Below are 26919 nucleotides of genomic sequence, written 5' to 3'. Positions count from 1 at the left end.
TTTATATACATAATTTATTTTCAGCTGAGGAGAAGAGTATCTGATGCAAAAAGAATAGTTTAAAAAAATGTTTATGAAATATCAGCGCAGTTAATGAAGCCAGCTTGTCGCAACAAGGAACAAAGATTAGTCAAAGTGTCCATATATCAAAAGATGATCAATCATCATCAGCATCCATTCCTCCACCAGCTTGAGGTGGCTTAGGTCCTCCTGCAGGCTTAGCCATGATAATCTAAAATAAAGATACATAGTAAATATTTTCTCATACAAAAAAGAATAGGCTAAAACAGATATTTCAACATTTCCAACAGATTTTTTCCTACAGGCGATTAGCTTCATTTGGAAAACTATGAAAGTAAATTGAAATTTTTAACGTTATAAGTCTCATTAAGTGAATATTATTCCCAATCTTTGTTGCCTAATCTGTATTTTTCTCACGTCCAAAACATCAACTTTTTTGAAAACATTTTAACATATAAAATTTAATCCAGCAGTTTTATACTGAGAATCTTTATGTTTAAACATTATGCGATTAGATTAAATCCAATATAGTTCAAATTATAAAATATTTCCAAATAGAATTATTTCTTAATTATCTTTAGACATTAGGAGCATAAGGTAATTATTATTTCCATCAGCTCATCAATTCATAACATTTTTTTAATATATATTTTCATAATTCACACAAGTAGCAATATGACACATTTTCAAGCTTCTTTAGATTTCATATTTTTAATTTGGAAGAAAAAGAGAAGTCAAACAAATAAGGTTGGGCAGATTATGTAAAACAACTCTTCACAATTAAGAGATCATCCTGTTATGATTAAAATTGTATAATTCCTCTCTTTCCTGTGCAGGACAGCATAAACAAACCTCCCTTTTTAATCAATGAAGCCATTTAAGATTATTTCTTATTTCATTTCTCCACAAACAGAGAATACAAGTCATTTTTGATAGCCAAAATTTTAAGAACATTGTCCCAAAATATAATCAATAAGAAGAATTTATAGTTTTAACTTTCAAAATGAACACAAAGATATATATATATATATACACGAATAAAATGTTTTATATCTGTACAGTGTTTCAAATAATGAGAAACCATTGTAGTATAATACATATTAAAATTATCAAATTATCTGTATCAAAATAAATAAAAAAGAAAAAAATTAAATGAATTTTAACCATTGAAATTATTAGAAAGAATTAAAAAAACAGAAATTATATGCAGAACATACATCTATTGCTAAATTACATGATTTATTTATAAATATTTAAGATTTTGGAATTAAACAATCATATCTAATTTAAATCCATTCTATACTTTATTCTTCGTCCACAATTAGATTAAAACTTAATGCAAAGTTACGAAGAATTAGAATTTTAAAGATTAAATTTAACTATCATTACTGATAATAATACGTGCAATATGATGCATTTTAATTTACTAGCACATGAACTCTTTATTTCAAGGGTTAAAACTTAAAAAGAAATTAAGAAGAATTAAATCAAATTATCTTTACTGACTTGATCTACTCTCAGAATAGTATTGACTGCTCCAGTAGCATGTTTAATAGCCCAGTGCTTGATAACATACAGATCCAGGATACCAGCCTGCTCTGCATTTTTCACTAAATGATCACCCTGAAGGAAAAAAAGATCCAATTATTTATATTGTATCAAGTCACAGACATTAAAAACAAATAACTAAACTTTTTGGTTTAAGTGAATATTATTCAAAAAAAAATATCTTTTTAATGAAAGCCTATTGTAATTTAAGATATTGTACATACAAGGATACATTTGGAAATTAGTAAATTAAAAAATAATTATAAAAATTATTTAAAGTTGATACAATACTTCATGGCATCATTTAATGGAATGTATTATCTTTATATTATATATATATTATTTCAGCCCTTTTTTTAATATTTATTTCATTTTATTTATTGTTTGGAAGGTAAAAATGTTTTAACTTTTGAAATAGCAGCATACATTGATTTTTCTGTCTCTTTCAACCACTAGACATGAAACTGAAATATGCATGCTAATAAACATTAGACACATAAAACTGCTAGTAAGAAGGTAATAGTTCATGGTAAAATGTAATTAATTTCATTAAGTTGCTCAATGGATTATAATATATTTATAATCTGTCAAAATTCATTTGAAAGGATTTTTCTCTCAATGAATTTCACATGCATTTTTGTTTAGAGAATAAATATTTCATGATCTTACAGCATTTAAGCCATCAGTATTAAGAATATTCCACAAAGCCATTCATATAATTATTCTGATTTATACATTTCCTCTAAATCAAAATTTGACAAAAATAATGAACACATTTTACAAATCTAAAAGCCCTAGATCTGAGAAAATAAGAGGTTGAGAATTCCAGATATCAAAACATTCCTTCCATTTGATAAATTTAATGATTAACAATACCTACATTTCTGGAAGATACGTGGGTGGGATAAAAAGTTTCCTGCCTGACCTAGAGGTGGCGCTCACAGAATTACTTTGACTAAAGACTTCAAAGTGCCATCTTTGCTTAATACTTCTTGCATATTTTAAAAGATTTGTGTTTAGTTGTTTTTGCGCTGTGTTGTTTTAGAATTGTCTTTTGTTTTTAGACGAGAATGGAGAAAACAAAAGTGCGAGCTGTGATAAAATTTTTAATAAAAAGCTTATTTCCCAACAGATATTCAAACTAAGCTACATACTACAATGGGAGAATCTACTCCTTCATTTACAATTATTAAAACATGGGTTTCAGAATTTAAATGTGGTCATACAAGCGCTCTGGAAGACCAAAATCAGCCACTACAGATGAAATCGTTAGAAAAGTTGAAAATATTATGACAGAAGTTGCTGAGTCTATTGGTGTATTTAAAAAATGGACATATCACAATTTAATAAATATTTTTGGTACAAGAAAGTTGTCAGCAAGATGGGAGCCGCATTTGTTGATGTTGGATCAAAAAAATGCAGTGCATGATGATATCAGAGCTGTACAATTTAAACCCAACTGATTTCTTGCGGCGTTTCTTTACTGCGGATGAGACATGGATCCATCATTATACTCTAGAGATTAAACAGCAATTAAAACAAAAGTGCGTCATCTGCCGGAAAGGTTATGGCAACAATTTGTGGGACATTAAAGGAATTTTATAATTGGATTATTTAGAAAAAGGCAGGAACATCAATGCTGAATATTATGCTAATCTTTTGGATAAATTGCATTTCAAAATCAAAGAAAAAGGATCAGGTTTAGCCAAAAACAAAGTCCTGTTTCACTAGGACAATGCTCCTGTCTACATGGCTGTCATTGTGATGGTAAAACTTCATAAACTGAAGTTTGAAATTCTTCCTCATGCACTTTATTCCCCAAATATGGTCCCCTCAAACTACAACCTCTTCCCCAACCTGAAAAGATTTCTGGCTGGAAGGAAATTTTGTCCTGATATTGAAGTCATCTGAGCAACAGATGCCTACTTTGCGGCCTTAGAAGAAAGCTCTTACAGAGAGGGGATCCACGCATTGCCATACTACTGGAACAAGTGTAAATATTTGGGAAAAGACTACATTGAAAAATAAAGCAATCATTAAAAAGAATTTTTTTGTTTTTACTGTTGGGGGGAAACTTTTCTACCCACCCTCGTAAATTGAAACTCATCACTTAAATTAGGATATTACTATTTTTATATATTATTCATACTATAATAGGACAAGCGTGTCCCAAACACAAATTAAAAACAGAGTTCAAATATTAACTTGCATATTAAATACAACATATATTTAAAAAACATTATGCAATAACTTACATCAATATCAATGCCCATACTTCTATCACCTTCTTGATGAGCAGCATACAGTTTAGATATTATTTCATTGGCCTGAAAAAGCAAAGAAGATCATATAAATGGCTGATTCTTGATATTCTAAAAGTAAATATTTCGATTACGTAAATGCTAAAAATTGTAATTTCGAATCAGTGACCTGAAAGGAAGATTTTAAAGAAAAGAGAAAATTGACTGGCCAACAATCAAGCAACATGTTACCTTCCAAAAAGTTAATTTCAATAATTTCAAAAGTAAAATTTTCAAATTTGAGTTTAGGTAGAAGATTTAAAAGTTAATGTACAGAAGAGAAAGCTTAAAAATAAAATAAATCAATTTTTAAAATTTAATGGAATGAACGAACATATAGTTTACCTTTAGACCTGCATTATCAGCCAATGCTTTAGGTAGGGCTTCTAAGGCTTCAGCAAATTTCTTAACAGAATATTGTTCTAAACCTGGAAGAGTCTAAAGGGGAGAAAAATGTGAAAATAAATAGCCCAAACCATGTTTTTATCCATTCTTTCTCTCTCTATATATAATGTAAAACATAACTCACTTCTCCATATTTAGTTATTTGTTTAGCTAGTTCAATCTCGGTAGCTCCAGCACCTGGGACCAATCTTCCATCCTAAAAAAATGAAATAAGTCTTAATGCAACGAAAGCAGTTATGATGTTGATTGAAAACAAGACAAATATATATTTTGCAATTTCACTGCAAAAAATTATCAAATTTCTTTTAGAAAAAAAATTTGAAAGTCATCCTAGCAATTTGTAATCATTATAGCAAAATCGACAATCAATAATTTTCCAAAAGATTTATCATCTTAAACTATGCTACTAAATATTATGTATAGATTATCTACTAAATCTTATGTAATACAGAACAAACACTTTCATGTAATTTTATTTTAAGATATAAACAGTAAAATAAATAATGCTGTAGACAATATTATTCTAATTCTGAAAAGTTACAAACCTGAGTAAGTGCTTTGAAATTATTAACACCATCATCTATTGCTCGACTAACTTCATCCATCAAGCTATCAGTTGATCCTCTGATAACAATAGTAGAAATTCGAGACTGCTTGTTTTCTGAAAAAGATTTGAATATTTCTAACATAAATAGTATAGTTTACTTCGAAGAATATGATCTGTAAGTCAGATTACCAAAATTGTGCAAAAATTATATTATTATAAATGAAACATATATTAACTTCAAGGGATATATATATATATATGTAATGCAAACTTAATTGTGATAAAATTATTGTAGTCAAATTGGTTATTTAAAAATATTGTCCACTGGTTGTCAGCATTTTCCTTAACCATGGAGTTCACCTATATGTAACTTGATTAAAAGTAACTCCATGTTGACTCTTGACACACTCTTCCAGGTTATCCACAAATCCAGCCATTTTTTTTTTAATTTTATAAAAATGAAAATGCTATATAGAAAAGCCATAAATCAAATAAAGAGGTAATCGAAAAGAGCAATATCTGGTGTGGTGGGAAACCTCAATTTAGCACTTTTAATCAAGATATGACATTAAATTTTATTTAAAAAAATAAGTAGCATTGGGCTATTGATAATCATACTAAAAAAGCATATAATCTTATGAGTTATAGCTTATCTGGAATGCAAAATAATATTTTAATAATTTGTTCCCTTTTATACCTGCATAACTTCATCAATTACCTAATGAATTATTAGAAAACTAAAACTGGCATTAGTTATTTACTAATGAAATAATCACACCATACTGCTTCTGTAGATTGAATGTTGCTATTTTTGTCAAAGAAATTTATTCTATTCTCTCATATTCATCTCCACAATTACACAGTTGCTCCAATTTTGGTGCTAGGACTACAATCTTTCATTCTTGCAATGTCCAGAGATCAACATTTTTTAAAACAAATAAAAAGGAGTTAAGAACTTTAATGAAATAGCCTTTAAAATTCTGAAAAGATTTGATCAATCTCATTTAATGATTCTGCAAGTTCTTCCTACTTTTAAATCAGGTCTTTATAAAATAGAGTCCCTATTTCTTTCTCATTAAGCTTTTAAAGTAAAAGCCAGTCTGTTGGCAATATCCAAAACAGACCATTGGACCTGCAGTTAAAGATTGAAAAGTTATTAAATTGTAATTAAAAAAAATTCACCCTAAATATTTTTTTCAGACTCTTCCTTCACTTACATTTTAATAGTAGTAATGAGAGATGCAGAAATTTTGAAAATCAGGACGAGAGAAAATTCACACACATGCACAAGGAAAAAATAAATTCATGTAAATATTTTAAAGAGTAAATAAAAAAAATTCACACTAAATATTTTTTTTTTAGACTCTTCCTTCACATACATTTTAATAGTAGTAATGAGAGACGCAAAAGTTTTGAAAATTAGGAGGAAAGAAAATTCACATACATGCACAAGAAAAATATAAATTCATGTAAATATTTTTAAGAGTAAAAAATATTTTCAGTTCTCATTATATATCGGACACATTCAAGTACTAATAGATACTATTAAACAATTAAAGAGGGGGGGGGGGGAGCACAATATGCCCTCTAGTTTTATAAACTTACAGAATAATGTTCAAATTACTTAAATTTTCCAAAAAATTTTATTACTAACCTTCCCCTTCTTACACATGATAATAAAGATATTTTAATAATTCCTCTATCACTTTTTAAAAAAAAACATTTGCCGAGTCTATATGCATTAAAAATAGCACAAATACAGAGAAAATTATTTAAAAGCATCATCAATATACCAAACAAAATAAATAAAACTGCACTTATACCTTGTTTAAAAATTACAACAGGAGTATCTCCTATCTCAGATACATAAACTTGATCACAGAAACCAACTTCTTCTGGGGATGGTGTACACTAAAGGAAATATGAATTTTATAGCACTCATGAAATTCAAAACTAAGCACAAAACATTTTATTTAATTATTAGGAACAGATTCACACACACACACACTACCTGAAAGAACAATAAAAATCAACCAGAATCTGTCTTTTTAAAAATATCCATATTTGAGTTTGAATCATTTTTACTGATTAGACCACATAATCACATTCAGAAAACAAATTCATTTATTTTTATTTAACATAGATACAAGTTGGTACTGATTATTTTCCAATTGGATTTTAAGTGATGTATGCTAGAGAATAAATACTGTATCAAATAGCAATATGATAAATAGTTGTTTTCATAGTCGATTCCCACCACATAGATTCCATAAACTAATTTCACAAATGAAAAAGTCTTATTACAAATATGCATGAAAAATCAAAAGTATTTTGAAATTTACATCAAAAATTATTTTTACTTAAATTTATGAATTTTAATTCACAATTGCAAAATTTTAAAAACACAAAGCATACATGATCTGAAAAATACGGGAATTGTATTTACATTTTTACTACTTCCATTAAATTGGTTTAGTTTAGATATCAGGTAACTATATACCTATTTGATCAGATCATTGTTAAGAGTTTAAAAACTAAGGAAAGTGGAAATATTATCAATATTTCCACTTTCACTGCCACTAAATATTACATGCAAATTTTTTTCTCCTTAATTTTAATTTGGGAAAGTTCAAAGTTTATAATAATCCTCACTATAGGACAATGTGGATAAATTTCTCGATAACATAGATAATCAGAACGTTCAATGTTTCTATGAAAGTATAATTTGAAATATTGCTTTAATTTCTCAAGATAATTTATCAAAATTGATTGACATGACTAAATTAATGTGGTAATTTAATTCTATGAGAGCACTCTGTACTCTTAACGATGACTAGCAGTGATAAATAACAAGAGTATGTCAGCCAAGGGTTAGACCAGAGTTCCATAGATTTTGCAATAAAAACTTGCAACTGGAATTCCTGAGCAGATGAGTTCTCACAAATATTTAATGCACTATGCATAGATGGAAATGACCCTTCCAAACAGCCACACATCTTCTTTATGTGATATACTTCCTTCCTCATCATTGAATCGTCATATGTAAAACATCTTCATAGTCATGTTATTAATACAGAAATAAATGATTATCAAAGTAAAGTGATAAATTAACCATACCTTTCTTAATAAACCCTTCCCATAATGAGAAAACCAACTTAATGAATTTTACAACACAATGTAAGAAAAATGATCCCCTCTTAAGGAGTAAAGAGGTGACAAAGTGATGCTGCATGCAAAATTGAGCTATATCTTGAATATCAATCCGCATTGAGCATATGCTTGAAGAGAAACCATATTTCAGCATGGAAGAAGATTTGGTCTGATAGTGTTGTCAAATGCAACTCTGAGAGATTTGAGTACGTGTTAATCAATGAGACTGTGTCTCTAGCTAAGATTATGGGGTTAAACATGGATAGCAGCAACATCAATGAGCTGGTAGAAGACATAGAGCAAATTTCTAAAGAGCTTATGAAACTGCATTCTGTGTCAGAGCAAAAAAGTTGCAGATGATATCTGGCCATGAAAAGAGAGATAGATTAGCTATCTTCCAATGAAATAAGAAATGCTGAAACACTGGAATTTTATTATGTCATTTGTTAAGAAGAATTAATGTATATATTCTTCCAACTCATTTTACAATAATGCTGTGTCCCACTTTTGTCAAATTTATTTTGAGGTGTAGCTAGGAGGTGTTTTATTTTTTGTAAAAAGAGAAAAGAAAAGAAGCATGCATTATAAATAATAAATTACACAGTTAAAATATCACCAACCATGAATCCGAAGCAACAACAACACATACACATATATATAAGTGTGTAACGAATTTCGAATCCTGTCAGCTAAATAATATGTAATATAATTTTGGTTGAAGCAGAGTGCAGGTTTGAAGACATAGACAAGATGTTGCATTTTTTATTCTTTTTAATATCACCTTGGGAAAGCAATTTATTGACAAGCAGACGTTGTATTTTTAATTATAGACAAGACATTGTATTTTTGATTCTCTTTAATATCCACTCGGGAAAGCAATTTATTTACAAGCAGAAACAGGGCGGCACAAAAGCAGAAGTAAGAAAGAAGCGTGAAACAAATGATCGCTAGTATAATATAACATGGGATTTCCAGCTACGGGCCAATGGAATACATGCATTGAACTTTGACACATTTTCAAGGGCACCGAAGTATCACTTTCATTTGAAACATAGTTCTGATGGCGCATTATTTTTTAACCGGAATTAATTAAACCGAAAGTGGAATTGGATCACGGAATAAGAGACTATTTTACTATGGTCTAAATTAAGAGTTTAAAATATCATTACACACACACATATATATATATATGTTGTTGCTATCCATGTTTATTCTGAGCTGCATTCAATTTGGAAAATAATTCCTTTCTAATAAATAAAATAAAATATTTTTTTTCAAACATAATTTTTTAAAAAATGAAGAAAATTACATTTGACAGCAAACAAAGAATTAAAAAGCACAGGATGTAATTTATTCATTGTAATCCTATTTCCTATGACAGCTAGAAGTTAAATAAAGAATATAAAATTGTGAATAGATTTAAGATGATATTTCAAAGACTAATCACAATTCTAAACTTACCAATTTAGGCAAAGGTGTTGCTCCGACAGTTCTGCACAATCTCCTCACATCAAATTTGGACTGCAATCTAACAGCCATGATTCCATATTTATTCAAATAATGTAGAGCCATGTCCCCATATTTCCCTCCAGAAACAACAACTTTGATACCGGAGTCAGCAATTTCTTTTACTTGCTACAAAGTACCAAAAAATGCCAATAAACAGAGTAAAACCAAACAATTATAATAATGAATTACATATTCTTTGAAGACTGTACAGTATTATACAGTACAGTAAGAAAAAAACTATACAGTATTTACTCTAAAGGAAGGTACAGTATTTTTCAAATTACTACAAAAATCTTACATTAACACCATTAGACATGTTTATTTTCACAAATTAGAAATATTGCAAAAAAGTTTGTAATGAGACCAATTAAATATAAGAAAAAGTGTTGCCTCTTTGTAACTTGGAAAATTTCAAGGTGATTTTAGTTTCAACTAAGTGATATCCAATATTTATTAAAGGATACCAATTACATCTGCTATCCTAGCTTACAATATTTCAATACAATAAGCCAATGTTGACAAGTTTCTTTTCTTCATGTGATTCAAAAAGAAAAAAATCGAGACGAGCATTACTAGGACAATATGGACCACACAATATATTGGCCAATAAATCCAATCCATTGGCCAGAATATTTTTCTGAAACCAGGAATTCAACTGATTGCACAAGCTAGTGAAGGTAAGGATATCATATGATTTTCACATCTAGAAAATTCTATTTGCTTTGATCAGTAACAACATTTAAACCTCTTTTCAACAAAATTGGCCAGTTACCTTTTATGGAAAAACAAAGCAGTTTGTATCCTTCTATCTCATTGACTATTAAAAAAAATTAATTTTCAATCCATACTTCAATTTATGGATTAGCTTCATTTACAATTAGATAATAAAAAATACATTATAAAAATTTTAATTACTGTCCTCAACAATTATTATGTATTAACAACTTGATTCTTATATATATATATAAATAAACACATACATACAATCAACAGATTTTTAATGCTCATATCACTTTCTCCTAATTAATATGTAAAATAAAGAAAGAAAATTTTTTTCACCGCTATCATTGAATAAAATAATGTTAGAACTTGAATAATTGCTCATTAGAAACTAACCTGCTCCATCAAATTTTCTTCTCCCCGTGAATAATTAAGTAGTTCATTGGCAGATTGGATAAGTACTGTGCCCTAATCAAAATAAAACAAATTTCTTTATGAAAGGATGGACAGTATAAAAACATCTATAATGGAAATTAACATGAATATTTTTTATAATCTACATTTAAATATAATCTTGTAGAAAAGAAATATTATTCATTAAAAATTTTAATATGATTCTACGCCAATTTTGGCAGCATCTGGTGTAGATTTTATCTATGTAGAGAAAGTTTTTGATGTAGAATTGATGACCAATCTTAACAGCTATTGACAAAAATTATAATCATTATAAACATCTGCTAATAACCTGTTTAATATGCAATTTATTTTCTATGATCAGACATATTTCAATTGTCAATTACTTTATTTCAAGTCAAACAATTACAAATTCTTAATGTCAAAGACATTAGTGCAAATAATATTCTTTCCAAGTTAACACTTATAAATATTCCAGCTTTTAAGACCTTTTAAGATATGCTGACTATTGACCAATGACAATAGTCAGCAAATCTTATTTTAGCAGTAAATTAAAATGAAAGAAATAGTTACCAAGCATCTTAAGATTATCTATTACAAATGTAATTTTAGATACTGCAATTAATCTGTTTGGATAAATTTGATCACATTTTACTATTATTGCATGATTCAAAGTATACTATTTTTCATTCGTTTCTTTGAATAAATGTTCCTTCAGATTGAATAAATGCTAGACCTTGCTGTATAATACAAACTTACAGTCACAAAGATTATTCAGAAGATATATTAGGCATTGATAAAAATAATCACAAAGAATTTTTTCCCTCACTTAAAACATAATGTATCATTATTTTAATTTCTTACTGAATATGCATTTTTAGAAATTTTATAGACCAGACTTTGCCAAATTGAATAAAATAAAATCCAAATATTTTAAAATCACTTAAAATTTAAAAAATAATTATCAATAAGGTGAAAGAAAATTTTACAAGGAAAAAATTAAGACCATGTAAGATGATAAATAAAGAGTAAACATTTCACATAAATCAATAATATGCAATGAAAGAAATGCTAATAATTAAACATAGGACACAGCGAGAGCAACATAACAATTAAGTACCAGAAATTTCATCTACAGAGATATTTTGGGACAACTACTAAGAGCTCTACTACAGTAAGTTACCATACACACAAATTTTACAATCATTTGTTTATATTGATTTTAAATCACTATTAAAGACAAATTTTTTCATAGATTTCAATGGTTATTCATTTACAAAGGATAAAATGCATCTAAATAATCTTATATTTAGCAATGTAATAATTTTTGAAAATTATTAATGAGTGAGCTTTTGAAAATATCACCATTAAAACCTGTATTTAGAATGTTTTAAATAAACAATTTTTTTAAATAAATATTTGACATATGAAAAAAGATTAATTGAACATTATTAAATAACATTAAAAAAATTCCCAATAAAAAGTATTGGTTACCTTAGTTTCAGTCATCTGAGAATCAAAAGGACATGTGAAAACAGCAACTGTAGCCTTTTCAGCCTTTTGTACATCTCCTTCTACCATTTTCTTGAACACCATGCCTTCGACAATGCTAGAAGAGTCAACTCCAGCACCCTAAAATAATGAGACTTCTGTAAGCTGCAATATCGATGTTCTAATCAACTATGTTCACATTAGCAAAAAATAATTTATATTAAAAATATAAATAATTTATATTTTGTTTAGTATTGGGGAATATGTTTGCTTTATAATTTTAAGTAGATTATTTTATAAAATTGTAAATAAAATTCATAAACTGAAACCAAAAGAAGTAAACTTCGAACTTGATTGGTTGCTCAATAAAAGATAACAAATTTTATCTTCATAAAAATAATTTCAAGCAATTTCAAAATGTAAGGTTTCTGAAGATTAAAAATAAAAATTTTCTAATATGTTGAAACATCACATTTTATCTAAAAAAATAGGAATAATTCATTTAAAGATTAAAACATGAATATATGAAACAGCTTTCATAAAAGAGATTATAAATTTTATCAAAATATTCTGCAAGGCATCCGAAAAATATATATATGCTTGGAAACACCATCATGTATCTGACAAAATTTTATTAAGATAAGCTTGAATAAATTCATATCTCGAATTCAACAACTCTGATAATAAAAAAATCAATGAAAGCATGAAAAAATAGTGGAACTGATTTGTTTTATAAATTGTTTATATAGTAGCTATAGTGTGTGTAATATATATATATATATATATATATATATATATATATATATATATATATATATATATATATATATATATATATATATATATATATATGTATACAGGTATAGGATAAAATAATAGGAACACCCCTTTAGAAAATGAACCGTCCTTCGACCATCCAATAAAAGGCTGCCTCTTGTCGTAACAGTGTGCCACCTAGTGGCGGCGAAATGGAAGGTATCAGTCAAGAGTTTGGAAGTGTGAGAATTGCATGAGAAAACTCTGTACCTAGCAAAGTGGGATTATGTTCAATTTTGCCAACGTGAAAAAAGGCATGATAATTGCAGCTCACCTCACTGGAGCATCTATCTCCAAAACAGCCAACATTATGGGTGTTTCAAGGACCATTGTGACAAGAGTTATGACAGCCTACACAAACCTGGGTAAGATGTCTTCTGCGAAGCACACCAGTGAGCCTTTGTGGGTTTTTTTAGAGAACAAACTCTGTGCTCAGTTTCCTCATCCATGCACACTATCTGAACTCGAGACGGCCTTGCATGAGGAATGGGTGCAAATTCCGATGAACTTTGTTCAAGATCTTTATTTGTCGATCCCACATCGAATCTAAACTGTCATTTAGGGCAAAGGTGGCCCAATCCCTTACTAATTAAATTTTTTTTATTTTTTCACAGGTGTTCCTATAATTTGTCCTATATATTATATATATATATATATATATATATATATTGTTTGGGCCATCATGTATATTTTATAATCTAGTTTCATAAAATTTTCTTTTGCATAATATACTACTATTATACATATACCTTTTCTAAACTGATATAATGATAAAAATGCTTAATAATAGTTACACTTTTTAAAGAAGTTATGGTTAGAAAATTTATTACAATAATTAAATTCACTAAAAATATACTAAAATCCTGCATCCTTACGAATTTATATAAAATTAAATGAAAAAGATTTTCCAGAATTTTGAATATTGGAAGCCAGATTTTTTTTTCATTTATAATTTAGATCATGACACTCCACTAAAAAGTGGCAAATAGTATGCGATTCTAAAATATCATAATAAAAGAGGCAATTAAAAAAACATAGAAAAGAAAGGAATTAATTTTTTAGTAAAAAGATGCATTTAAAAAAAATATTAATATATATTTCCCTTTTAGTTTATTATTCATAAAACATAGGCACAAAACAATCTTTACATTCAATTTTTCATTAAAAAAACAGCAATTTATCCCAGTACATTAGGGGTTATGGTGGTCTTGAGGCAAAATCTCATCTACAGAGCCAAAGGGTCTAAAGATATATTGTGCATGTGGGCCTGATGCACAATATTATCTTTAGACCCTTAGCTCTGTAGATGAGATGCACATTAAATATGATGTCGTGGGCCAAAACCCTCTCTTTAGTGCAGTGCGAAAGTCTGGAGAGAAGGTGTCAACTCAGGTACAACCCACCTTGTCTAACTGGGGCTCAAAATTATGAAATCTGTCTCACAATAATTTCCAAAGCCAGCACTTCAAGTGTTTAGCAATTATGTTATATCCTGTTATTTCAATTTATCTTAATCAATAATGAAGATATACCATTTCCAAACATGCTTTATTAATCTTATTAAACTAAAAACACTTTTGTTTTTAAATGATTGAAAATCATCAAAGGTACTTATACTTTTTATTATTCCTATCAAGGTTCTTTCCAATCCATACAGATCTACACATAAATAAACAAGAGTATGATTCTAAATGCAATAAGCAGTTTGATATAATTATAGTTCAATCATAATCACTATGAAACTAGAATTTCGTAACTGGCATATAATTTGATGATGATATAACATAAATTAATGACATTATATCATTATGTTTTCTGAAAGGTTTATAAAATTCACATGTCAGAGGATGAAAATTTATTGATTTGCACAAAGTGAATTTTCAAGGCAATATAAATGCAATATTGAACAGTTTGATTCAGAAGAAAAGTGTCAAAAAAAAAAAGATATTAAGAAAAATTTATACTTACAATGATTTTTATCACTCTGACATTATCTACATTGAAAGCACCCTTTTCTGGTTTTACTAAAACTGAGAGAATAAAAACATTTAGCATTTGAATTTAAAAAATAAAATAGCATACTTGATTACAAATAATATAATACATTGAGAAAAACATGCTATACATACTACAGGCCTTTGCAATGAGTCTAGCAAGAAATTCTTCATTGCCATATGCTTTACTCATTAAAGCTGCTTTGATTCCTTTAACAGCTTCTTCTTCATTGGAAACATCTTTTACTTCAGTACACATGAGATCTATACAAATGAAAATATTAAGCAAAGTAGTTTTCGCAATCCTTTTTGTATATGTATTAAGAAGTATTTTGTGTAAGATTTATTTTTCTAATCCTTAATTTATAATTTATTATCAAATACTATACAACTTGCAAATTGTTTTCAATTCCAATATAAGGAGATGTCATTAGTACAGAGTCTAAATTAAATTCATTATCAATTATAAAATTCTGTCTTTATCCATTATTGGTTATAAATTTCCATCTAATAGAACTATGCCATGTAAAAAAAATAAATAAAAAATTAAAAAATAAAGTTAATCACAAATTTGTTGGTTTTCTTTTTCTTTTTTTATTTAATACTAGCCGCCTTTGACGACCAGCCGGTTCGCCAATCTTAATTCTCGTTAAAATTTTAATAATTAAATATTTTATGCAATTTCTACTTTAATAGCTTCTTCATCAAAATATTTTAAAACTTCAAATTTTGATTATCATATAACTCATTCATAATATTATAAAGGCCTTCAGTCATAACGTAATATGTATCTCTCTCATTTTCTGTTAGCACCCGTAGAATTTATGCTTTAAATTAAAGTGGAAAGAATTTATCTTCAATTAATATAATAATATTTTTTACTGAAACAAAGCATTTTTTTATAATCTGATTACTGAAAATAGAGTCACTCAGCGTTTAAACTTTATGGGCACTAAAGAATATCTTTTTTAATTTATGTAATATCTCAAGAGTTGGTCAACAAAATTTTCTTAGATTCATTATGAGCAGATCGATTAATTAACAATGTTTAAATTTAAATGCATCAAACACTAAGAAAATAAAACGAATCGTTTAAAATAAAAGGTTGAAAACAGATTTTAAAAAAACTACTTAAAAAACGATGTACTTAAAACTATAAGCATATACAAAATATATATAACTAACATAAATACAATTTACTTACAAAGGCATGCAACTAACCCAAAAATAATTTAAATCATCCATTGATAACGTTGTCATGACAACAATCAGAACAGAATGCGCATGCGTGAATTTTCTTCGCCGGTTACGTAACGCAAATACGTGATTTTTTCTACGCCAGTTGGGGTAACGCTATGCGGATTAGAAATTTTTAATTTCCTTTATTCTGTTTTATTTTAATTCAAAAGTACTTCAGAATGAATCTGAAAGATTGATTATTAACAATGTTTAATTTTAAATGCATCAAACATTAAGAAAATAATCAGAACCGATTGAAATAATCCGCCGAAAAATTTTAACCCTAGCCTCATTACTGTTGGGAGAAAAAAAAACTGAAGCCTTTCTCGTTTGGCGCTGGGGAAAATGGAAGATTTTTTTGGCGGAAAAGTTGGCGATGGGGAAAATGGAAGATTTTTTTGGCGGGAAAGTTAGTTTTTAATTAATAATTAAAATTCTAATTAAAAATTCAAAAAAAGAAACCCCAGGTGCACATTTCCAACCTCCAGGGTATACATGTACCAAATTTGGTAGCTGTATGTCAAACAGTCTGGCCTGTAGAGCGCCAACACACACACACACACACATTGAGCTTTATTATAAGTATAGATGCATTTAATCCTTTGTTTAAATTATTTGATTTGATTTGTTTAGGGTTCTCTGGCACAAGAGCCATGATGTTGACCATATTGCACCAATCCTTTTTTTAAAAGTTAAGAAAGAAGTCATAATAAAAAAATAATTTTAAAGTTTAAATATGCTTAAAATAAATCAAACTTATACACTAATTCTTTATATTTAATACTTCTTGGATAAAAAAAAAATGAATAGAATATTTTCTAGCATACTTGGTAATATTTCCAATGTCTTATCAAGAGCAAGCTCATATCCTTGAATAATTTCTGGAGGTGCCAATCCCTAAAACAGAAATATATATGTCAGAGTAAGAATATAATTGTGAACATTTAATAAAACAGGATTATAATTTTTATGCATAAGAAATTTTGGAGTGTTTCCCTCTTAACTTCCTGGTATACTGAAATGACATTTTGGATGTTTTCCTTTCATCTGATTGACAGTGAATACTACAATTTTGCTGAATAGATGGAGGTGTGTGGGTGCACAAAACTTCAACTATATTACTTTTGAGCTATCACATAGAAGTACACAGACTAACAATTCTTATGATAAATCCTGACTTCTATACTACATTTTGGAGTCATTGTGTTCATAAACAAACAATATTCCAAAAATCATTTTTTGATTCAATGAGGTCTAAAAGATCCAGATTAATCAAAATCTTAAACTTCTAATTTTTGGGCAATTATATTACTTATGCATGCAAAACAGTAAATAGTAATTAATAAAGAATAATGTAAAAAAAGTCAATCATATATATAAAATATAATTTTTGAAACATTTCCTACCATTTTAAGCAACTCTTCTGCTCTGTGAAGCAGAGCTCCAGCAAATACTATAACAAAACTTGTTCCATCACCAACTTCCCGTTCTTGATTATCTGCAGCAAATACTATTAATTTAGCAGCTGGGTGTTGAATCTAGGAGAGAAGTTAAGGTAATTAAAATCAAACTTCAAGAACAAATAGAATAAAAATTAAAACCAATGTATTACAGTTTTAGAACTGTAACTAAACAGTAAATTTATTATAATTCTTGAACAGTTTTATACGCTAGTTAGTCTCATGTGCTCTGAAATAAATCATATCTAGTTTTAGGCACTCTTAAATACAGTACTGATGATAAACATACTTTTACTATACATGTTATGCCATGTATAGTAAATATGCATTTCCAATACAATTAACAAAAATACAATCACATTTTTTTCACAAGGTTGTAAATGCATTGTGAAGTATTGTTCCTTTTCTTACTTTAGTTACCCTCTTTGAATTTTCTATATTTTGGGTTAACTATATATATAAGCAAATGAAAGTTCTTGCTCTTAAATAGATTTTAATTATTAATTATATAAAGTGAACATTTTGGAGAGGTCCCATTATGCAGCCTTTTTCTTACCACACTCTTATTTGGTAGTTTCTACTTCGATGATTATAACTTATTCAGAATTTCCAAAGAATGTTTTTGAAAGGTATGAGACATCAGTCATTTACTCTTTTAAGATGGTGATATGTTTTGATCTGATGGCTAATTTAATGCTGACACTTATTCTCCCATAATTTTTTGTGAAAATGTCAAGCAACCTAACTTTCAGTTTACGTGAATAGTTCTCGTTGAAAAGCTACAAGCAAATTCAAATGTTTGCAATGTTAAAGGTATCTTTCCTACTACATTTTAAAGTCTAAATTTCCTAGCATCAAGATCTTTAAAAAAAATGAAGGAAATATTTTTGACTTTAAAAAAATTCTTGAATTTCAAGCATCCAACAACAACACAACCAGGCATCATATTTGCTTTAAAAGCTTTTGTAAAACTATAACATTTGATTCTGAAATTAGCTATTTCTTAATTTTATTTACATAAGTGAATCAGTCTTTGGAATTATTGTAAATAAACAAAAAGAAAATGAATTATTTTCATTGGAAATAAAAGTATGTAACATGGAATTTCTAAATAATCAGAACTTTGTATTGATTTATTTAGGATGAAGATTTAATACCAGATCATTAATCGTATATTTTTGTTTCTTACAGATGAAATTAATTCATTTCTTAAATTCAAAATCGCATGAAATAGTAGTTTCAGAATCTGTATCCAAGTTATGCAATGCATGGAAAAACTTGTATGCATCGCATTAGTGTACTCTCCTTTAATACACGCACTGTTTTAACCATAATTATTTATAATAAAATGCTGACTTACAGTGTAAAGCAAAGAACTATGGATGCAAAGTATTTATCTAAACATTTTGCAATGTTCACCAGATACAGTTTAGATTTGAACTTTAGAGAATATTGTGATTCATCTAGTAAAGACAGTATAACTTCAGTTATAAATAACAAACAAATAATACACATATATATATATTTTTGCTTTTGTTATTAGTAATTTGAATAAAAAGCTCCTGATCCAAGTTCTAATAACATTCATACAAAATGATTATATATCTGATGTGGCAACTGTTTCACACTTACCATAGTTTTTTTTTTTTTAAATGAGTTTGTAAGAATATCTTTGTATAATATTTGCAATTGATAAAAAAGAGAGAATGCTTACTTCAAGTTCATTTAAAATGACAGCAGCATCACTAGTAACAAACATTTTTTCTAGATGATTGATAATGAGTTTGTTCATACCTAAGAAAACATTTAAATTCATGAAAACAACATACTTATATATTGAACATTAGGAAAAAATTTACAATGCACATTGTCAGTAAAATAAATCAAAATGATATCTATATTAAAAAAATTACAAAATAAATTTTAATTAAAGATATTGATTTAATGAAGCTTAAAAAAATTCTTTCACTGGAGAACTAAATGAAAAATATGGCAATGCAATAATCATTTTTTAAAAAGACAAGTTATTTAACATTATGTGATAGATTTAATTATATCTAGTAATTTTTTAAAATATACATTACCATAAGGACCATATGTTGTTTTTATAGTATCAGCCAACTGAACACAAGCTTCTATATTGCGACAAATTGCTTCTTCTACTCCATGGAAGTACTGAAGTGAAAAAAAAATTATTTGAATATAAAATAATGTCTCTTTAACATAACAATGTCTACTAATAATAAAAGATGAACATGGGTGTGTATTGGCATTCTAAAGGTCAGACTGTTTGACTGACAACTATCAAATTTGACATTTATATGCCTAGGAGGTGGAAACATGCACTTTTGAATTAGTTCTTTTAATTTTATAATTGGAATTGGAATTAATAATAAATTAAATTGAATGATTATGATTTTTTTTGCAATGCCTTCTAAAAATATTACTGCACAAAAATGATTTTCATACCATCTTATAATATAAAAATTGTCTTTCATTATACCAATTTAAAATATGTGGGAATTTATGCAGAATTTTAGCAATTATTATTACTTTGCCTAATTTTGCAATAATAGATTACATTGGTGCCCTGAAATTCAAAGTTTCATTGCTTCATCAAATATTCACATGATTTTCCTTCAATGTTGAAAGCTAAAGAAACATTTTGTTAAAATGTCTGCGAAATTTGCAAGACAAATAAAGCAATTTACAGTGTTGTGAAATTTAGATGATAGATGAACCAGATATTTATGATTTTAAGAATTCTATGAGATTATAGAATCATCTGTATTAAAGAAGATTGATGAGCACAATGAATAAAATTTAAGTAAGAATTGAAATAATAATTAAGCAGGAAAAGGGACATGAAGTTAAATAAAAAATTATTTATTTGAAAACTAATATAATCAATATTTCTGGTGAATCAACAGGTTGTTTGAGGTGACATAATAATAATAATTAAAATTAACTTTAAAAAACACAAATTGCAGATTTTATCAAAAGATTATAAAGTTAGCTGAATTTCTAAAAAATTAAGTTTTTTAATAAATGAAACAAATGTATAAATATTATAACATGTCTTGGAACAATGAAAACCTTTTTTCTCTATAGCACATCTATGTCATTTAAATAAATTCATTCAATGAACAATACATGTTCTTATCAACTGCTACTTTTAGCTTTTTGATTACGGATAGTACAATGTTGTGAAATTTAAAAAACTTTTCTTAAAGATTGGTACAACTGTTTGTACACATTGGAACATACAGAATACCATGTAAATTTTCCAGCAATGTGTAAATTACCTTCTAAAATTTCTGCTCCCATGTGTCATACCTCATAGTCAGGAGATTTTGACTAGCAGATTTTATAATCAGCTGACAATGTTGGTACTAATGAGTTCGTAAACATGTTTCAGTAACTTTTATTTTTCTTTCAAAAATGCATTCTTAGGAAATACAGAATAGAAAAAGCATAATTCATTCGTAATTTGTACTAGTTTATCGGTTTTTTATCTTTTTTTAAAAAAATTATTCCTTTATATCAGTTTTCTTGTATTAATAATATTTTTTAACTGCCAATGTTGACATATATCTAGAATTTCCTGCTAAGAAATGATCAAAACCTTTAAAAAATAAAATTACTTTTTACCATAATATTATTGCAACTATAATATTATGCTGAAAACTAATAGTTATAAACAAATTCCTAATTATATCTAAAAATAAGTACACAGTAATAAATATATGATAATTAATACCCGTATATTAGATTCTACGTATATCATATCTAATTTTAGTTTGAATTGCATTTTTTAAAATCTGATAATTATTTATATTTCTGCAAATTTTTGGTTTAAAAATCAATTTTTTTTTTTAAAAAAATTATAGTTTAGTTACCAATTATATATATGGAAAAAAATATTTTTAAATGGGCATGTAAAGAAATACTGAAAAAACCTAGTAAATAAATAAAATTTTCCTATATGAATTTTAAGTATCATCAATATACAGGAAAATACTATTACTTATTTATATTACAAATGATTCAAACTGTTCTAAATTTAAAAAATATAACTGACTTTATATGTAGTATATTAAAACATTCAAATATGCTTTTAGTCAATAGAGTACAAGGAGGATGTAACTTGTGTGCTGCACAAAAAGTGAACATTTTGTAATAGAAAATGCAACTAGAATCTTAAAATATTACAAATAAATGATAATCTGGCATAAAAACTTGATTAGACAGAGTTATAAAAATAAAATGAAATTCACATCGCTATATTCAAGCTTTAAAACTATCAATTAATACTTGTAGTAACCTGGGAAATTTCTTAAATTTAAAACATTTACATTGCAAAATAGCAACACTGTGGTTTATTAGTATTATTCAGGTAAATGGGTATAAAAGCCAAGGCTCCCCTTAATTTACTAAATAACTAAACAACAGGAAATCTTCATATAATTTATTTATTTTTGTGATATTTAATATAATAATCTCACTAGTAAATTTAGAGAATTACTATTCAGGAGGTAAAAAAGAAATAAAATTACAGGAAAAATTTACTTCCAGGGTTTACACAAAGTCAAAATTTCAATCTGTTTACTACAGAGGAGACAGACAATCTACTAATCCTACAGAAAGATAAAATTAAAGCTGTTATTTTCAATAAACACTAATAAAAGAAGGGGGGGGACCATTTTTAGGTTGGTTTTATTGAGATCCTGAATTTAGAATTATTTTTTTGACATATGGTTTCCAAAAAAATTAATGCATATAAAAAAAATTACCAGATTTTTTTAATTTCAATTTTTATAACATAATAATAATGTTTGCTTTAATAACAGAATCTTTTAAAAAGAATACTTTTGTACATGATGGCTAAGAATCTAAACATCAGTTAAGAAGTTCACAAAATCTTTCAATCAAACAATTAAGCTGTTCATAATCATGTTGACAGCATTATCAAATGAAAATATAAGAAAATTTTATTAATTGTCTTCAAAATGGAAACTTTCTATTTATCAACTTATATCTATTTATATTAATATTTATCATCAAAAAGTTAGTTTTTATTGGACTCTTTAAGTGTAAAACTTAAAAAGATTTATAAATATAATTTAATTTTCATAAATATTATACTATATAACAATAAACACAAATATTGTTTCATATAATTACTTTTTTTTCTTTCCAAAAGACATAATTGACATCTGATCTAAATACTGAATGAAATTATAAAAAGCAAGCCATCTTTGCAGCAAACTATAATAATAGTAGGAAAATATTGTTTAATCAATTAAAAATTGACCAGATTTCGGCTTTTTCCATATTAACTTTTAAAAAAAAATAATAATTATAGCCACAAAAGTAATTCTTGAATCATTTTGAAATTAAAAAAAAAAACCTATATTTTCAATGGTAAATTTTTTAACTGTATGATTTTTTTATGTTTTTACTAAATTTTTATAACAATACATTTCATTTAAAAGTTAAACTCAGATTGTTTCCATTGTTACTTTTAATTGCTCTATTCCATTACAAATGACCAAGATATGAAGGTTCAGCTTATTTTTCCATATACTGAGTATGTTTAAGTATAAGGAATGCTTTTCATAGAAGTTTCAAAATTTTGCTGTTCTTGAAATTAAAATTTAACTTCAGAATTAAAAAAAAAAAAAAAGATTTTTTTTTTTTTTCTTTTTAAATGTGCCCATTTTTAAACACTGCATCACTTCTCAGCAACATAATTGGTTATATAAAGATAGAAAATTAGAGAAATGTATAGTATAACGAATAGAATAGTATACAACATCTAAAATAACACAAGATATTTCTATCAAAATTTGAAGTTTGAAAAAGTTTTAGTTACTTAAAACAATTGAAATTTTTAACAACCATTCATTCTGATGAAAATATTGCTCACCAAAGGCAGCTAATTTATAAATATGCATTTCTTTATATAAGTATTTCAGGTTAAAAAAATGCATTTTTTAATGTTTACATATATTTAAAACTAATAAGCTGAAGTTTGAAATGGTTATAAAAGTAATAGTACCTATATATTATAGAGTCCCTAACCCCCCTCCCCTTCCTGGAGTTACTTGAAGTCCATAAGGTTAAGTCAAGCTCCATTCATTATACATAATGCAACCATGCTGGTGTTATATTTCTGTTGTTTAGTATGTGAAGGACCTCTATAATATCTAAGTATTTCAATTTTACGATAAAATAACTAATAAAATATCATATTTAACAAGAGTACTTCAATCTAATCCTTAAGGAATTATGCATGAATATGATATTTTGCCATTTTTAACAATGGTTATAATGTTCTCATATTTAAATAGTATATTTATTGTACTTGCATCAAATTAACCTTAAATGCATAGCAATTGTGTTGTTTGTTACACTGTAAAATATTTCTATTGTAGGAAATAACACTGCCTTAAAATTATACTTAAGTATAAAACAAATTTTAGAGCTCATTAATTTCAATTGATATGCTGTATACAAACACGGTTTGTTTTGTTGATTTGATGTTTGATATAATATATAAAAACTTGATTTTCTTTGGCATGAAAAAAAATTAATTTATATTTGAAAATTTATAGATTTTGTCTTTAACTCAAAAAAATTCTGCTTAATAATAAAATATTAAATGAAACTTCAACATGATCAAAATTCACATACATTTTAAGAAAGAAATATGAAATATTAAGTAAGCATTCCTTAAATATATTATTTATTGATGAAAGTTATTACAAAATGCACATCGAAAAAGGAAATCCCATAAAAACTGAAGATTTAACAATAAATGTTTGCACATGTGCATCTTTTTTTTCCCCTATCAAATTCTATCCTATATCTCAATTAAATAGTTTAAGAATTTGCAGAAAGGAATTTGGTAATAAAATTGTACTGTAAGCTTTGATAGCAAAAAAGCTAACACACACAAATGCAAAACTATTAGCGTTAAAATTTCCAAGCCTTTTTAGAATTATTAACTGACACAATGACTAATGACTTTTTAAAATCACATGTTAAAATTTTAATTAAAGTTTTAGAATTAAGTGGTAAATAACATGTGAAAATGCGGTTTTTAAGTGCATTTAAAGAAATATATAGTTATTTTAGGGTGTTAGAAAAGAAATCTAAACCTTTGTGCCTTCCTGGAACATCTGCGAGATGCCGGGCGCTCTAGGGACGTGTAAGGCCATTTTTGAAATGAATCTGTTAAAACTTGATGAAACTTAAGTGAAAAATTCGCTATTTCGACGAAGAATTTAAAACTTTTCTCAAAAATTTATTTAATGTAATTGCTTAGAAACACAGCATTCATCAATTCGTAACATGCGGATGAAACCGACTAAGAGATAGGAATGCAGTTACAGTGTATAATCCAGAGATGAAATAAAAAGTACAAGCAATTTAATATAAATTTTCCATTTTTTTGTATTTGTGAAATTCCTAAATTTCTTAAAATTATTAAAATTTTATCAGAATCATTTCTTTTGACAAAAAAGTTAAATATTTTTTAATTAAATACTGTCTTTCTTAAAGGTTGCAGTATAGATTTGCTTTGAAAATGTGGCGTCTGTTTTTACACCAATATTTGGTTATATTAAAAAATTTTAGTGACATCTTACTTATAAATCTCTTCTTTCAAATTATTCTTCTCTTCTCACAATTAATAATGAGAGAATTATTACTTTATTCTAGAAAGAAGGATTATTTGTAGTTGTTCTTGAATACTCATTACCAAATAAGGTTTAATATAAGGTAGCAATATATGGAGAATTCAACATTTTAATTGGCGCACTATAGCCAAATATGGCTCTTGCGCCAGTAAAACACACAAAACCAAAAAAAAAATCAACATTTTAATATTAGGAAAAAATGAAATGAACCATAATATTATTTTTAGAAATTAAATATATATAGAAAATGAAGCCTAGGTGATATTTTAATTCTAAAAATTCATTAATCCTTTGTTATTCGTAATCTTTTTCATCTATAAATGATTCTTATTTATCTTGACAGTATACAGCTTTTTCGATGATGTATTCGTTTCATTTTAATAATTTTTCTTTTATAACTATAATAATATGTCTTAATGGAAATGTACGAAACTCAAATTAGAGAAAATTTTTCTCTTTATGTACAGATTGCACCCATATCTAATCTGTTGGAAACTGTGACTAACAGATATTTATTCATCACTTCAAATCAGTCATATTGGCAAGTATTTAATATAGCGCACCGAAGTTTGAATGTATGATCCTAATTCAAATATATTTTTAGAAAAAGCTATCTATTGATATATTCAGCATCGATTATTTACTGTTTATGATACTCGGATATACCGGAACAGGATATGAGTAAAATGAAATTTTTTTATAATATTATGCATGATTTTTTCATGATATTGAGCAATATTACATAATGTTATTCAGTACTAAATAAGATCATATAATATCGTATAAAACACAAGTAACAATTTATTTTGAATTTCGAACACAAAAACCATTGTATCTTGCGTTTTAAACTCGAAATCTGGAGGTTGGTTGTCGATGTCTTATCCCATGTACAAGCGAGATTTCGAAAACGAAAGGTAGTTTATTAACCGAGTATGACAGTTTTCCATATGCAGTAGTATGCAATTATTAATTATTAAAGTCTTACAAATTCAATTAATTCTTTACAGTTTCTAGTCAGAAATGAAAGTTACCTTAAAATAGAGAGAGATTTTCTTTCATAATCATGATTTCCTTTGGAAACATATTAAGGAACTGGGTTCAAATACGCTTGTAAAAGTGTGAGACTCTTTTTTTCGAAATCATTTGTTGTTTTTTGAGTTTGATTTAATTTATGAACAAAAGAAATACTACATTAATAAAAATGTGAAATATTTGTCTGTCAAACACAAGGTACTCATCGTATATCTTGATTGTTTTGAAATAGTTTAATAACCTTGGTATTAAATAGCAGAATTAACAAATGATTTGAGTTGTGGGTAAATATTTTACACTTCTTTCAATATTACGAGACATCTTTAACATTTGTAAAATTTTTGTAGTTTTGAAAATCAAATCGTTTTTAATAATTATTGAAAAAAACTAAATTTATTTGAATTTTTAAGGAAACGAATCGAAAAACGAAGCATTTATAATATTTTTTCTATTATGCTGCACTGTATGACATAATATTCAGCATTTAAGAGAATAATTATTTCAAGGAATTTTCAGAATAATAATTCTATACAAATGATATCATGAATTTTAATTAATATTATTAATTTT

At 26.9% G+C, this 26919-nt stretch overlaps 1 protein-coding gene across 1 annotated transcript; it reads right to left on the bottom strand.

Moving 5' to 3' along the window:
* LOC129961558 (T-complex protein 1 subunit theta-like) lies at positions 1-24998 on the bottom strand. The gene is made up of 17 exons (XM_056075046.1): positions 24778-24998; positions 19699-19789; positions 19329-19408; positions 17561-17692; positions 16982-17051; positions 15051-15179; positions 14890-14951; positions 12109-12246; positions 10597-10668; positions 9433-9606; positions 6645-6732; positions 4820-4935; positions 4399-4470; positions 4215-4307; positions 3825-3896; positions 1528-1644; positions 1-232 (listed from the first exon to the last, which is right to left on the bottom strand). Exons 1-17 carry the CDS (start codon positions 24835-24837, stop codon positions 158-160), a joined length of 1641 nt encoding a protein of 546 aa, XP_055931021.1. The 5' UTR covers positions 24838-24998; the 3' UTR covers positions 1-157.
* Between the last annotated feature and the right edge of the window lie 1921 nt (positions 24999-26919).

This window comes from Argiope bruennichi, chromosome 2 (assembly GCF_947563725.1).
Source record: "Argiope bruennichi chromosome 2, qqArgBrue1.1, whole genome shotgun sequence".
NCBI classification, from domain to species: domain Eukaryota; kingdom Metazoa; phylum Arthropoda; class Arachnida; order Araneae; family Araneidae; genus Argiope; species Argiope bruennichi.
The sequence above is the reverse complement of the archived record's forward strand: the minus strand, read 5'-3'. Positions and strand labels throughout refer to the sequence as shown.

Excerpts from the sequence above, each read along its gene's own strand:
- LOC129961558 (XM_056075046.1), bottom strand. The coding sequence starts at position 24,837 with ATGGCCTTACACGTCCCTAGAGCGCCCGGCATCTCGCAGATGTTCCAG. Across the intron at positions 4,936-6,644 it reads TGTTGTAATTTTTAAACAAG|AAAACAAGCAGTCTCGAATT; the intron begins GTATAAGTGCAG and ends AATCTTTTTCAG. Across the intron at positions 3,897-4,214 it reads CTGATAATGCAGGTCTAAAG|GCCAATGAAATAATATCTAA; the intron begins GTAAACTATATG and ends TTGCTTTTTCAG.